General features: G+C 45.8%; 1 protein-coding gene across 1 annotated transcript in view; it reads right to left on the minus strand.

Moving 5' to 3' along the window:
* Positions 1 to 677: 677 nt before the first annotated feature.
* Positions 678 to 14,961, minus strand: part of IGF2BP1 (insulin like growth factor 2 mRNA binding protein 1) — a 109,971-nt gene continuing 95,687 nt past the window's right edge. The window contains exons 7-15 of the mRNA XM_060256220.1: positions 14,670 to 14,804; positions 13,631 to 13,753; positions 11,217 to 11,352; positions 8,785 to 8,907; positions 7,564 to 7,680; positions 5,838 to 5,912; positions 5,001 to 5,132; positions 2,887 to 3,000; positions 678 to 800 (exon numbers count right to left, since the gene is read on the minus strand). Coding sequence (XP_060112203.1) covers positions 708 to 800; positions 2,887 to 3,000; positions 5,001 to 5,132; positions 5,838 to 5,912; positions 7,564 to 7,680; positions 8,785 to 8,907; positions 11,217 to 11,352; positions 13,631 to 13,753; positions 14,670 to 14,804 — 1,048 coding nt within the window. The 3' untranslated portion in view covers positions 678 to 707. The remainder of the gene's footprint in view (positions 801 to 2,886; positions 3,001 to 5,000; positions 5,133 to 5,837; positions 5,913 to 7,563; positions 7,681 to 8,784; positions 8,908 to 11,216; positions 11,353 to 13,630; positions 13,754 to 14,669; positions 14,805 to 14,961) is intronic.

Consider the following 14,961-nt stretch of genomic DNA (forward strand, 5'->3'; position numbering starts at 1 on the left):
CTGTCTTTCCTAACACAGCAATGCTAGTCCAATCAAGGTTCTTGTCCCGCTGCTCAACAGCTGGGATAAAGAAGTTAAAACCAGCATACACTGACTTTTACAGTCACCAAAGTGCAGGAATCAAATGGAACCTGATTATCCAAGTGGTGGGAACGCAAAGCGTGCTAGACACCATCAGGGAATCTAGTCCCACTTAGTTTCCACCTCCTGACAATTACAACTCTGGTTGGAGGACAGGCAGTTGCCCAAGTAAAGAAAATCCTGTCGCATTTGGGAGGAGGAAGGAGAGGGAGACGGGATGTTACTCTTCTCTGCTCTTGATCTCATGCACAGCAAACTGTATGCGTGAACTGTCTGCCCCTTTGGACAATTTCACACAAACACACATCCTAATCAATTGAAAACTCATTCCGGGGTCTGATTAGATTTTTTTTCCCTACCAGCTGATCCAATTTTGCTCCCTCAAAGATATATTTATAAACTGCATGCCTGAGGAGCCAATCATATCTGCCTTTGGCTCTTGAGACATTAAGTCACCCGTCTACGTGAAAGTCACTAATACCCGCCTACGGTAAACCGATTCCCAGACACTCTTAGGGGTTCCGCATCAGCGCGTCACTCTTTCTGCTTGGCGTTCATTTCATCCGTTGTCATTGTCATCCGTTTGTCCATCTTTCTTTCTCACACACCCAGGGTAAAGCATCTTCCTATTTCCTTCGCGCTTGCGTCTGGCTGTTCTGTCCCTTCTGATGCTGTTGTTTCACCTGAGCGAGGATATCACGTATTTTACGTTGCGCCATCTGGCAAGAAAGAGGGAGGGGGAAAAGGCCTAATGCAGCAGATGAAATTTTCTCTTTTCCAGGTAAGTCTGTCCAGTGATTCTGGGAGTTTCTGGCTGTGGATGGATCAATAGTGACCAACTACGAGTCAATGAACTTTATTATATGGTCAACAGACTTCTTTTCAGTAAAATACAGTCTTTAAAACAAAAAAGTTATATTTGTACATATCTGGTTCACAAAATTTTACTGTACAGGATATAGTCTCAATGAATACATTAAGAAAATAGATCCAGAGGAGTTAGCCATGTTAGTCTGTTGCTGCAAAATAGTAAAGAGTCCAGTAGCACCTTTAAAACTAACAAATTTTACTGTAGCATAAGCTTTCAAGAAACACAGCTCTCTTTGCCTGATGAAGAGAGCTGTGTTTCTCGAAAGCTTATGCTACAATAAAATATGTAAGGTACTACTGGACTCTTTACTATTAAGAAAATAGGCACTCTTTCAGTAATATACCCATTTTAAGCAGCAAGAAAAATGGCCTATCACCATATCCATCTTGGGCCAACTTCATTCTCTCAGCCCAAAAAGTCATCATTTCAAGCAAAGTATGCGCATATATATATTTTAAAATAATAAAATATGGGCTTAGATGTACCCTAGAATTCTTGCAAGCTCAAGAGAGGGGGTTATTTTCACCAACACCCCCTCCCCCAGCTGCTGGGAAAGCTTTTATTCCCACCAATTTATTGCTAGTGGTCCTCCATCTCCCAGAAGCAGCATTGGGGCTGCCATGAGAGGGGGAAATCAGTGAAAACAGGCATCTCTCCATTGCACCTGCTGAAAATCAAAAAGTGATCCAAGCCATTAAAATTCATGCACACACACACATGCATTATGGGCTTTTCTGCATTCTCATTTTCTTTGCTTTTAAGTTCCTTTTTTGCTTTGGGTCCCTCCACCCCTTTCACACATGTTTCACTCTCTTTAGTGCCCAGTTCAATATTACACTGGATTATGACTGGCATAGAATCCTGCAATACAAATCTGCATGGAGATTTGCAAGACTTAAAACTAATCTAATATCAAAGTGACCACTAGAGGGAGCAAAACACAGGAGGAACAGACCCCCCCCCCTCCCCCCAAGAAACAGGAACTAACAAGCAAGGAAAATTAGAATGCAGAAAAGCCCAATGACTGGATTCAGACTTCCAACTGAACCATCGTTCAATAAAAAAGTGCACAAACTGGGAAGGGACTAATGTCGGGGGGGGGGGGGGCGGGGGATGATCTTACATTCTAATAGTCAAGTGCAGCCTCAGTCTTGGTTAAATCCGTGGACTGGAGCCATGTTAACATAAAATTAATAGTTCTGCAAACTATCTTCAGGATTGCAGAAAAACCTGAAAACCTTAAAAAATACACTGGGCGGGGGGTTGAATCCCCCCCCCAACAAGGCTGTTGTCCACGCATGGGCAGACAACGCACTTACTTCCTCTTCTGTTGGCACAGGCAGAGAACTGCAGTGGGCCCGCAGCAGCAGAAGGGAGTGCTGATTGCTACAGCGGACCAGGTGTCATTAACCTGTTAGGGGGTGCAGACAGCTGCTGTGAACCAAGCAGTGGAGGCCAGAAGCTGCACTGGGATCAGTGGCAGTGGGGGGGGGGAAGGGTAAGATGGGATCCCACCGCAGGTATCATGGGTCCCCACTTGTCGTTTTCTAATTTCATAGGACCAGGGCTTTTTTTGTAGCAGGAACTCTTTTAGATATTAGGCCCCACACCCCTGATGTAGCCAGTCCTCCAAGAGCTTACAGGACTCTTCTTACAGGACCTACTGTAAGCTCCAGGAGGACTGGCTATATCAGGGGTGTGTAGTCTAATCTGCAAAGGAGTTCCTGCTACAAAAAAACCCCTGCATAGGACAGCTTTGAGGGCATAATTCAATTGATTGGTCGTCTCAGATTTCTATAAGGAGAGTAGGGACTAGAACCCTGCTTCTGGGTATGCAGGATGGAACTTCATGTATCATTTTTGTTTAGAAAAATGCCTTTGTTATGGTTATCTTGTACCACATTTCACCACAACCACTGGCACTGGCATCCTACCTGGCTGGCATAGAAATGCCCTATGATTTTAACGATCACTTGCTCATTCTCATCAGGGGTTTGGTCCCGGGGGACGACTACCTCAGCTGCTGTCAGGTTCTGAAGTTCATTGACCTGAAAGTGGGAAACCAGCAATCTTTTAATCACTATTAACAAATACACACAAAACTTCCTTCAGCCAAACCCCCTCTCAACTGTGCTTGCTGGGAGAAACACTACAGGTTCCATATCTAGCTCTCTCCAGAAGAGGAGGTAGAATTAAGAAGAAGACTATAGATTTATACCCCATCCTCCTCTCTGAATCAGAGTCTCGGAGAGGCTTACAATCTCCTGTATCTTCTTCCCCCACAACAGACACCCTGTGAGGTACATGGGGCTGAGAAAGCTCTCATGGAAGATGCCCTTTCAAGGACAGCTCTTGCAATAGCTATAGCTGACCCAAGGCCATTCCAGCAGCTGCAAGTGGAGGAGTGGGGAATCAAACCCGGTTCTCCCAGTTAAGAGTCCACACACTTAACCACTACACCAAACTGGAGGAAGGAAAGATGGCTGTAAGCTTGCAACATCTAGGCAGAGCGTTATCTCTCTCTCTCTTGCTGCAGGTATTTATAGCCTCGGTTTGCTCTGGCCACCATCCCTTGGGCAGCAGCTGCTCAAGAATTTAAAGGCTCTTTGCCCCTGGATTGCAGCCCATGGCCTTCATCTAATGGACATAAGCCCAGGATGCCTTCATTACTTTCTGGATTTTTTTTTCTTTTTAAAAATATGGTGTAAGCTTGTTTAAAGTGTATTTTTTCTGTAAGTCACCTTGGGTCGTCATCAAGGAGAAATGTAGGATAAAAATATGCTAACAAAATAAACATACTCACCTGTCATTATAGTTTATTTAAATATTTTATATCAATCTTTCTCCCAGGCATTCTGGGACCCAAGATGCTTAAGGATCATCCATCCATCCATCCATCCATCCATCCATCCATCCATCCATCCATCCATCCATCTATCTGTCTATCTATCCACCCGCCCACTCATATACTTAAGCATAGTTCTACAGTCAAGCATAAAGCAAAGTTCAGAGTTTAGGGTCTAAGTCCAAAGTCCCAATTAGTTTGGCATGACCAGCATAGAGACAGTCTCCTGTCTCTAGTCCGATCAGCAACTTCCGCTCAAAATGTCAAGGTTTATAAAGGCTTTTCCCCCAGAAACTTGATCACTTATCTCTATTTCATCGTCATCTTATCTTATCATATACATCAACTACATTCCAGAACCTCAGCTGCACCTTACAGATGGCCAGTTATCTTCACTCTATCTGGTTCCTGCTCATACCATATAACGCTAAGGCTGCCTTGAGATAGCCCTTACCTTTCACCCGCTTTTCTGCTGACCTAGATTCTCAGCCTAAACTGTTAGCTGTTAGCAATATGAATGCTTAATAGTGCTGAATAGCTTGGACACCTTGTTGCCAATTTCATAGAGGGCCAACCCAAAAGAAATTCTGCCACATTCCCTCCTTTTGGTCATCTTTATGGAACATCCCCAAATTCCTAATTATTTATTTCATCCAGCTCAACGCCTATTGTTACATAAGGTTCCTTACAGCAGATATTATACATACAAGTCCTTATAAATACAAAAACACATACGCACAACACATTCAACCCAAAAGAAATTCTGCCACACCACCCACCCGGTTTTGATAAAACAACCAAACATTAAGAAAACACATGGCTCAGCCTAACCTGCCTTATAGGGCTTCTGTGAGGATAAAACAGAGGAGATGAAAAAGATGTAAGCTACTGAATGTGGAAGCTCCAAGTCCTTTGTCCCTGGCTGGAAGAAGAAGAGGATGTATAGACTAAGGGGGGAGGGTTGGGGGGAAAATGTAAAACGGATACCAGAAAGCATGTAAAAAAATGGATAATGAATAATAATAATAATAATAATAATAATAATAATAATAATATACATATTAAAAAAAAAAGATGTAAGCTGCTTTGGTTCCCCATTGGCAAGCAAGAAAGCTAAAGCGTAAGGGAAAGAAATCAATAAATAATGCCATACCTGCCCAAGTTTCCAAAATGGCCCCAAAACACCAATAACCTTCAACTCACCGTCTTGCCACCTTTGCCAATGACTCTCCCTGCGGCCGAGGCCGGTACTCGGATGTGCGTCTCCAGCTTCACTTCTTCTTTGGGCCCAAAAAAGTTCTCCTCTTTAAGCTTGCCGTAAATTCGCCCTTGAGCCTGCAGAGTGAACAAACCAGGAAGCAGTTCAGCTCCACAGTTCAGCCTTGCTCCATTCAAAGCCTGGCTATGCTTTAAAGACAACACATTTTACAACCCCCCACCCCTCCCACTGTTGGTCTCTCCCACTCCTGAGAGTGTAATCTCCTTGGGAGGACAGGGATTTTTCTCCTTCTGCTTATGTTGCTCTGCAAAGCATCATGCACAGAAGATCAGGGCTTTTTTTGTAGTAGGAACTCCTTTGCATATTAGGCCACACATCTCTGATGTAGCTAGTCCTCCTGGAGCTTACAGTAGGCCCTGGAATAAGAGCCCAGTAAGCTCTTGGTCAGGCTTTATTCAGCCACCTCTATGAATATCCTCCAGGCCCCCAGTAGGGGTCAGTCATCAGAGGTCCCCATGACTTCCAGATGCACAAACACACGTGTGCACGCACACACGCATAAAAAATACAAAAAAAGAGAAGCCAATTTAATTTATTTGAATTTTTCTATTTATACCCTGCCCTATCCCGAAAGTGGGCTCAGGGAGGCTTACAGCATTAAAACAACATTAACATGAATCACCTCTAAAAACTCATAACCACAGATATGCCGATCAGATTCAAGACCAGTAATCCATACAACAAACCACACCCAATTCCCATCTTTAGGAGCAATGGCTTTCTGGCAAAGAGTCATGCACGTTAAAATGGAGGAAACAAACCTTGAACTGGGCTTCCGGTGGTCCGGTGATAATCACCATCCGCACTTTGGAATCCGGCGTCTCTGGAGGTGCAATCTGGAACGCACAAGAAGGAAGCATGTGAGACAAACTGATTCACTGAGAACCTAATCGTCAGGCAAAATCTACTACTAAGAGTCCGCACACTTAACCACTACACCAAACTGGCTCTAATGGGAGAGAAACTACAGTCATTTAGAAGGGCATGGAAGCCTTCAGGACATACAGCTATTCCACCAGTTTTAAATCCATCAGCACTGCTACAGTGAAATGTAGTTAGCAGATTCAAAACAAAGCTGAGGGGAGAAATTAATACACGTGAGGTGATGGGTTGCATCCGTGCCACTGCACTTCTGCCAGCACAAGGAGTTCCACTTGCTGAAAGTGACTTTTGCTCCCTGCTCTGGTGGAGAGGAGAACCCTAGACACATCATTTTGGGAGGCATTTCAGAGTGCTGTCTACATACGGTGACTCCCTTTGACGGCGGGAAGGGACAGTGGCTCAGTGGTAGAGCATCCGTTTGGTAAGCAGAAGGTCCCAGGTTCAATCCCTGGCATCTCCAACTAAAAAAGGGTCCAGGCAAATAGGCCTGAAAAACCTCAGCTTGAGACCCTGGAGAGCCGCTGCCAGTCTGAGTAGACAAGACTGACTTTGATGGACTTTGATGGATGAAGACGTGCACCATCTCTTGCTCAGTATAAGGCAGCTTCATATGTTCATATACGTTCAACAAGGAGGCCAGAGAAGAAGAGCGGCGTCAAGCAGGCTGACAACCTTCAAAATACATTTTGGAAGGTTTAAGTCCTCCCCACCCCCCAAAATAAGTGTTGTCTATGCATGGGAAGACAATGCACTTAGTTCCCCCTCTGTTGGCACAGATGACAGCTGCAGAAGGCCCAATGGCAGCAACCTGTTAGGGCATGTTGACAGCTGCTGTGGGCCGAGTGATGGAGGTCAGGAGTTGCACTGGGACCAGTGGCAGTGTGTGTGCGAGGAAGATGTTATCCCCCCACAGGTATTACGGGTCCCCACTTGTCCTTTTCTATTTTCACAGGACACCGTTGAGGATATAATTCAATGGATCGGTAATCTCAGACTCCTATAAGGAGAGCAGGGACTAGAACCCTGCTTCTGGGTGTGCGGGACAAATTTTCATGTATCATTTTGCCCATGTGTGAGGTATGGTTAGAAAGGAGGAATATTTTCAAGGAAATTCTCCAGTGCGAGGGCAGGAGAGTGGCACAAGAGCCAGTCTAGTGTAGTGGTTTAGCGTTCGGACTCTTATCTAGGAGAACTGGGTTTGATTCCCTACTCCTCCACTTGCAGCTGCTGGAATGGCCTTGGGTTAGCCATAGCTATCTCAGGAGTTGCCCTTGAAAGGGCAGCTGCTGTGAGAGCTCTCTCAGCCCCACCCACCTCACGGGGTGTCTGTTGTGGGGGGAGAAGATATAGGAGATTATCAGCCGCTCTGAGTCTCTGATTCAGAGAGAAGGGCGGGGTATAAATCTGCAGTCTTCTTCTTCTTCTACAAGATAGGATGGTACCAGGTTTTCCACTGGTGAAAATATGAGAAGGAGCCCCTGCAGACCAATAAAAAAGCTACACTATACTAAGGATCATAGGACAAAAGCCATCATGTGAGATCAAACAGAAAATCTGGATCCAAGCAAGGACAGAAGCATTCAGGAGACAGAAAGAAATGAGAACCTTGATAGAGGCACTTGCAAATCTGGAGAGCTGTTTGATGTGTTGTCCTTTCTTGCCAATGATTGCACCCACGGCCTGGGCGGGGATGAAGACGTGCACCGTCTCTTGCTCAGGAGGCTGCCGAGAGAAGAATTTTTGTGGCTGTTGATCAGTTATGGGTTCAAACTGCACGGCACGATGGGTTAAACAATGGTTGCCCGTCATCCAACCCCTCCTACTAGCCAAGTTGCTTTGATGTCACTGAACATTTATGAACACCAGCGGTGAAAGAAGTAGGGCTGGCGGGTCATGCTTTACCACAGACAGGACTCTTTTTTTTTGTAGAAAAAGCCCAGCAGGAACTGCATATTGGGCCACACCCCATGATGTCACCATTGTTTCACACAGGGCTCTTTTGTAGGAAAAGCCCAGCATGCACTCATTTATATATTAGGCCACACCCGACATCAGACCAGCTGGAACTGTGTTCCTGTGCATTCCTGCTCAAAAAAAGCCCTGACCACAGAATTTCTGGGAATTCCTAGAGCTACCATATGTCACTTCTGTGCTGGTGTACCTACACCAATGATGTCACATTCTCCCCCCACCCCTCCCAATAGTTGCCAGTCTGTTTGGCAATTCTAGATAAGGCCTCGGGCCTAGAAGAAGAAGACTGCAGATTTATACCCTGCTCTTCTCTCTGAATCAGAGACTCAGAGCGGCTTACAATCTCCTTTATCTTCTCCCCTCACAACAGACACCCTGTGAGGTAGGTGGGGCTGAGAGGGCTCTCACAGCAGCTGCCCTTTCAAGGACAAGTTGGCTGCCATTCCAGCAGGTGCAAGTGGAGGAGTGGGGGATCAAACCCGGTTCTCCCAGATAAGAGTCCGCACACTTAGCCACTACACCAAACTGGCTCTCCAGTTCTGAACAAGGCTAAAGTGTTAAAACTGTGACCTGGACTGTGTCACTGCTGACTGTAAGAGGGAAGCTATTATTTAACAGGATGATGCTCCATACCAAAGCAAAACAAAGTCCACACAATCCAATACCAGGAAGTAGGATCTAGCCCATCCTTTTCCCTGACATGCTAGTTTTCTGTGTGAAGGAATTTCACACAGATCAAATCAAATGGCAGAGTGTATAACAGTTACAAAAGAAACATGTGAAATGTGGAAAGTAGCAAAGAAAATGAGTGGACTCTAATCGCACATGAAAGCAGGGTTCAGGCAGTCAACCTACCAAAAAAGAACTATACGGGGCTGCTCCAGAAACACTACTTGGAGGAGGTGGCACGGCGTTAGAAGAGGCAGGAAAGAGGCCGACAGCAGCTAAGTTAAGACCAGGTATCAAGTGAGACTGCAACTGAAAGAAAGAGAAAAGTAAAATCAGATGGGCATAATATAATAATAAATGTACTAATTTTACATTTTTCTTTTGACCTGTCAACACAGGCTTTAAACCCTGACCTGGATACCCCAGGCAAGCCTGATCTTACCAGATCTCAGAAGCTAAGCAGGGATGACCCTGGCGAGTACTTGGAAGGGAAACCTCCTTGGAATACCAAGGCAGGGATGCAGAGGCAGGCAAATATTAAACCACCTATCTAGAAATGTCCAAGCTCCAGTAAGGGTCACCAGAAGAGGGTTGGAAATAATAATTAATAATTATCGTATGGCAGTGTGTGTAACAGGGCTTTTTTATGAAAAGGAATGCAATTTCGGCTGGCTTGGTATCAGGGGGTGTGGCCTAATATGCAAATATGCTACCAAAAAAGCCCTGGTGTGGTATAGCCAGGAGATCCTAAGATTGTCTGGCAGCCAGAAGTTCTAGCTGTTTTAGAGTTATACACCACTAGGTGGCGATCTAGACTGGTTTTTTAAGGCAAGAGACATTTCAGAGGTGGTTTGCCATTATCTGTCTCTGAGTTAAAGGTAAAGGTAGTCCCCTGTGCAAGTAGCAGTTATTTCCGACTCTGGGGTGACGTTGCATCACAACATTTTCATGGCAGACTTTTTACGGAGTGGTTTGCCATTGCCTTCCCCAGTCATCTACTCTTTACCCCACAACAAGCTGGGTACTCATTTTACCGACCTCAGAAGGATGGAAGGCTGAGTCAACCTTGAGCTGGCTATCTGAACCCAGCTTCTGCTGGGATCAAACTCAGGTCATGAGCAGAGAGCTCGGACTGCAGTACTGCAGCTTTATCACACTGCGTCACAGGGCTGCATTGGCCTCTGAATTACAACCCTGGAATTCTTTGGAGGTCACCCTTGCAAATACTAGCCAAGGCTAACCCCCTACTTAGCTTCCGCGATATAAAAAGATCAAGTTAGCTTGGGCTATCCAGGTGAGGGCTAAGAGGGTTGGATTTTGATCTGCGCAAGAACTCTGAGTCATAAGAACAGTAAGGTAAGTTTTCTGTGGCCCCGGAAGGTGGGACCAGAACCAATAAGTTGAAATTAAATCAAAGAGTTTCCGGCTCAACATTAGGAAGAACTTCCTGACTGTTAGAGCAATTCCTCGGTGGAACAGGCTTCCTCGGGAGGTGGTGGGCTCTCCTTCCTTGGGAGTTTTTAAACAGAGGTTAGATGGCCATCTGACAGCAATGAAGATCCTGTGAATTTAGGGGGAGGTGTTTGTGAGTTTCCTGCATTGTGCAGGGAGTTGGACTAGATGACCCTGGAGGTCCCTTCCAACTCTATGATTCTAAAAAACAAACAACTGTGCAGAAAACTAGGTATAAATAGCCCTCCCTCACTTTCTTCATGATCTCCTGCTCTGTTCAGCAGCAGTTCTCAATGGATACTATAATCTAAATCCAAGTACAATTCATATAGAAAACAATTCATACTCATCATTTGCAATAAAAGCAAAGGTAGTCCCCTGTGCAAGTACCAGTCGTTTCCGACTCTGGGTTGATGTTGCTTTCACAACGTTTTCACGGCAGTCTTTTTACGGGGTGGTTTGCCATTGCCTTCCCCAGTCATCTGTACTTTTCCCCCAGCAAGCTGGGTACTCATTTTACCAACCTCGGAAAGATGGAAGGCCGAGTCAGCCTGAGCCGGCTACCAGCTTCCGCGAGGATCGAACTCAGTTCGTGAGCAGACTGTTCAGACTGCAATACTGCAGCTTTACCACTCTGTGCCACGGGGCTATGCAATACATGTTACAAATAATCCATCCTCACCAATAAGCATAACAATAAAACTAAGACGCTGTATACACTATAGCAGTAATTCCTCCGGGGTTCCACAATTAATCAAGAAGTCTTTCAACATTAAAATTTCAAAGTTTGAGAGTCCTCGTTATTAATATTTATGGTGGAGTCGCAGTAAGGAGTCAGTTCTGCAAGTTGTTCTGATGAATAGTTCAACCACTTCTGCCGCTCCTGTTAGCTTTTGGCAGTGTTTCACGATGGAGGCTTCCTCAAGAGTAACCCTTCAGCGTATTTGACATTTCCATTCACTCACTCACAAGATCCCTTTGCATTCAATGTAGATTTCAGCACCAGAGAGAAATGTGAAATCTACATGCATTTCTAGTCCAGGAGAAGTAACATGAATGGAAGACTGCCAATCACAGACGGCCAGCTCCTTATGGGATACTGGAAGTACATCTCAGTCCCAGGGCAGAAGAAAGGCAAGAAAAACATTTGACATGAGCCCACTCACACTCATAGCTGCCACGTCATTCTCGTAAGCCTCCCTCACTTTCTTCATGATCTCCTGCTCTGCTCGGCAACAATTCTCAATGGAGCCTTTCACAGTGATGGTCCTTTCGGGGTTGTAGAGAGTCAGGTCCTGCAGACTTTGGAGGGCAAAAAGGGACCCATCAAATACACATTAAATACTGCAGGTTTTTACGCTGGACGCAAACCCATGTGATATTCAGTTGACCACTAGAGCAAACAAAACATATGCAGAAGTGGGGGGAGGACCAAAGAAAGAGGAACTTACGAGCAAGGAAAATGTGAATGCAAAAAAGCCCTGGTATCAGGGAACACTGGCGAGATTTTTGATGTGATGGAGCCAATGTTCTGTATTGGAGGTGGAAGAAAATGGCCCACAACTGCTCATCCCTTATGGACAGAGAGCAAAGAAACCACCCCTCCCCGCTCAGAATCTTGCCTTACAACGTTCTAACCTTACACTATATACATAAGGAACTACAGGGCTTTTCTGGTAGAAAAAGCCCAGCAGGAATTCATTTGCATGTTAGCCCACACCCCTTGATGTCACCATTGTTTTGCACAGGGCTTTTTTGTAGAAAAGGCCAAGCAGCAGCTCGTTTGCATATTAGGCCACACACCCCTGACACCAAGTCAGCCAGAACTTTGTTCCTGTGCATTCCTGCTCAAAAAAGCCCTGGGAACTATGATACACAGACGGAGCGTTACCCTCCCTACTCTACCTTTTCATATACAAAACAAAGGGTGCTCACAAGATTTTCGGAGTTGGAGAGTTAGGTGGGGATCTAGGGTGGGGCAAACTGAAGTGAAGAGCAAACCCAGGCTGCAGATCCGTACCTCTTCCAAACTATCTAGTTCATCTGTTATGAGGGCTGGATCTGACATAAAAGAGACCTTGTCGGGCCAGCCCATGGGTGTCATAAAATGCAATGCAGGTAGTGGAGGTACAAACTTTACAAAACACAAAGACAGACACAATTTAAAGATTTTTTTTTTTAAAAAAACCCTAAAATATAACATGCTTAAAGTTTTAGCAATCTTGCAATATTGTAGTCAGTATAAAAGCAAGTTCCCCCTCCCCTCCCTTCCTCCCCAAGAGAGGAGCCTCGGCCAACGGAGAGAATAGAGGCTTTGCTCTGTAGCTTCTGTGTGATTGAGAAATCCTGACAAAGCAAGCTGTGGCACAAAAAAGAAGCAACAGGGAGGGTGAAGGAATCAAGACTTGCTCGCGGGCCAGATAGGAGCTCTCCAGGGGCCTGATCTGGCCCACAGGTCGCATGCTTGACACCCCTGATCTAGCTCATCTTGTATTAACACGAAGCGAGCAGCAAATCCTCCAAGTACACAGAGAGAAGAATATCTACCAGCAATAAATTCAGTTACTATTTATTTAGTACATTTTTATCCTGCCACTCCTCTAGAGTAGTAGGTGATGTGGAAAACCTCTGCCTGAAACCTTGGAGAGCTGCTACCAATCAGAGTAAACAATGCTGACCTCAATTAAGACTAATGATCTGACTCGGTAGTAAGGCGACTTCATTTGTTCAGGGAGCTCTGTTTTATCCTCACAATAACCATGAGTTTAGGTTATGCTAGGTTGGGAGACAGTAATGCTGCTTCCACACACATTGGAAAATACACTTTCAGTGGCCTATAGCCATCATTTGCAAGTGGATTTTCCTGTTTCACAAAGGAAAATCCAGTTGCAAATGATTGGTAAAGTGCACTGAAAGTGCATTGTACAATGTATGTAAAAGTCACATAAGTATTTCAATGTCACTCAGGCTGGATTCAGAGAGGCAATTTAAGTTGCCCCAGGGATGGCAGGCGAGAGCACAAAAAAAGCGAGTCCAAGTGTGCACATCTGCCTGCCGTCCTGCTCCCACCCGACCCATCCATGACTCAGCTGGAGCTGGCTCAAAAAGGTACCTAATTGCTGGGGGGGCCTCCAAGGTGCCTCCCCAGCCATCTGGATGGCTGGGAAGTGCCTGGGGAACGGTGGATGGGGCACACAAGCACCCCAAGGCGTCCGCAGACCACCCCTGTTCCGTGGGCTGTATGGACGCCTCAGGGGCACTCCAGTTTCCACCAGCTCACTTCTGGGTTGGCATGCTGCTGCCCTGAGCCAGCGGTGTGAACTCAGCCTCAATGAACTTTATGGCAGGATAGGGATTTGAACTCAGGACACCCAGACACCACTATACCATGCAGATTCTCTGGTAAGAATTATGACAGATGTCCCTCCTTCCCTCTACAAAGTGAAAGCATGGCCCCAAAGGGGTGTTCTTACTCATAGTTAGCACAGGGATGGAGGAGGAGGGATGTTCCAGAGTTCCAGAAGGCAAGCAAGACTGTATGCGGGGCATGGAGGTGGTGAAAGAAATTAAAAGGCCTTACGAGGAGATGGTGATCTTTGTCTCCGTGTCCTGCTCCACCTTCTTCAGGTTTCGGCCCTCTTTGCCGATCAGCCGTCCCACAAAATTGTTATGGGCCAGGATTTTCAGAGGCACTTCATCAGCGCTTGAGAGGGAAAAATAAATTAAGAAGGTTGTCATGGACTGGTATATCCTGCCCCACTGCTGGCCAATTCTGGCCTACCTGTTAAGCCTCAGTTGCCTTGCAGGAAGAGCAAGTCCCAAGACGTTGTGGCCCCTTCCAGATACTGAATGGAGACACACACGAGGGTGGGATTTGCATCTAATTCATAAACATGATTAGAGGGAGGAAAGGCTTCACCCGTGACAACAGATCAGGGACTGTTCCTTAAAATGTAATCCAGGCAATATTTCTCTCTCAGGAGAGCAATTTACGGACATACTGCAACCGATTCTCTATTCCCATTTTCATCACTTGAGTGTCTCTAATGCTGGGGGGGAAGGAAAGGAATGCCCTTGCAAGCACCAGTCGTTTCCGACTCTGGGGTGACACTGCTTTCATGGCAGACCTTTATACGGGGTGGTATGCCATTGCCTTCCCCAGTCATCTACACTTCCCCCCCCCCGCCCCCCCAGCAAGCTGGGTACTCCTTTTACCGACCTCGGAAGGATGGAAGGCTGAGACAACCTCAAGCCGGCAGAGGGATTCTTTTCCACATGTGTTTTGCTCCCTCTAGTGGCCAATTTTATATTACATCACGGGATGTCTGGAATATCTCTATGCAGATTTAAAGTGGGGGGAAATATGCCGGATTTACAGCGATGTAATATCAAATCAACCACTAGTGGGAGCAAAACACATGGGGAAAAAGAACCCCACCACACAAACACAAAGCAATACAGACACACACATGATGAAAATGAGACTGTGGAAGAGCCCGCAGACCGTATTGGGTTTGATAAACCAATGATCTGGACACTCTTAAGGTTGTTTTGTAGGGAGTGGGAGAAGCAGGCTTCTTCCTTCCTCCAAGGTCAGACCAACAACAGCCCATCCTTACGTCTTGGTATCTTTTGCCTCCTTCTGCATAATTTCCAAGATCATCTTGCAAGCTGCAGAGCAGCCCTCAGGTGTTGAATGGATGCTGATGGCTTTCTCTGCGGCCCCTGCATTCTCTTTCCGGTGCACGTCAATTCTGTGCAGGATGGGGAGGAAGAAGAAAAGCTGCTTTAATACAGAAGCTCAAAAACAGTCCACCATCTATGACAGAGATTCAGAAGCCTGACAGCTAGAGAAACAGACGCTTCAAATCCTACACTCCCCTTCAGGGTTAGTTGCATAATGTGGTGATC

The sequence above is a fragment of the Heteronotia binoei genome, chromosome 15, assembly GCF_032191835.1.
Source record: "Heteronotia binoei isolate CCM8104 ecotype False Entrance Well chromosome 15, APGP_CSIRO_Hbin_v1, whole genome shotgun sequence".
NCBI lineage: Eukaryota > Metazoa > Chordata > Lepidosauria > Squamata > Gekkonidae > Heteronotia > Heteronotia binoei.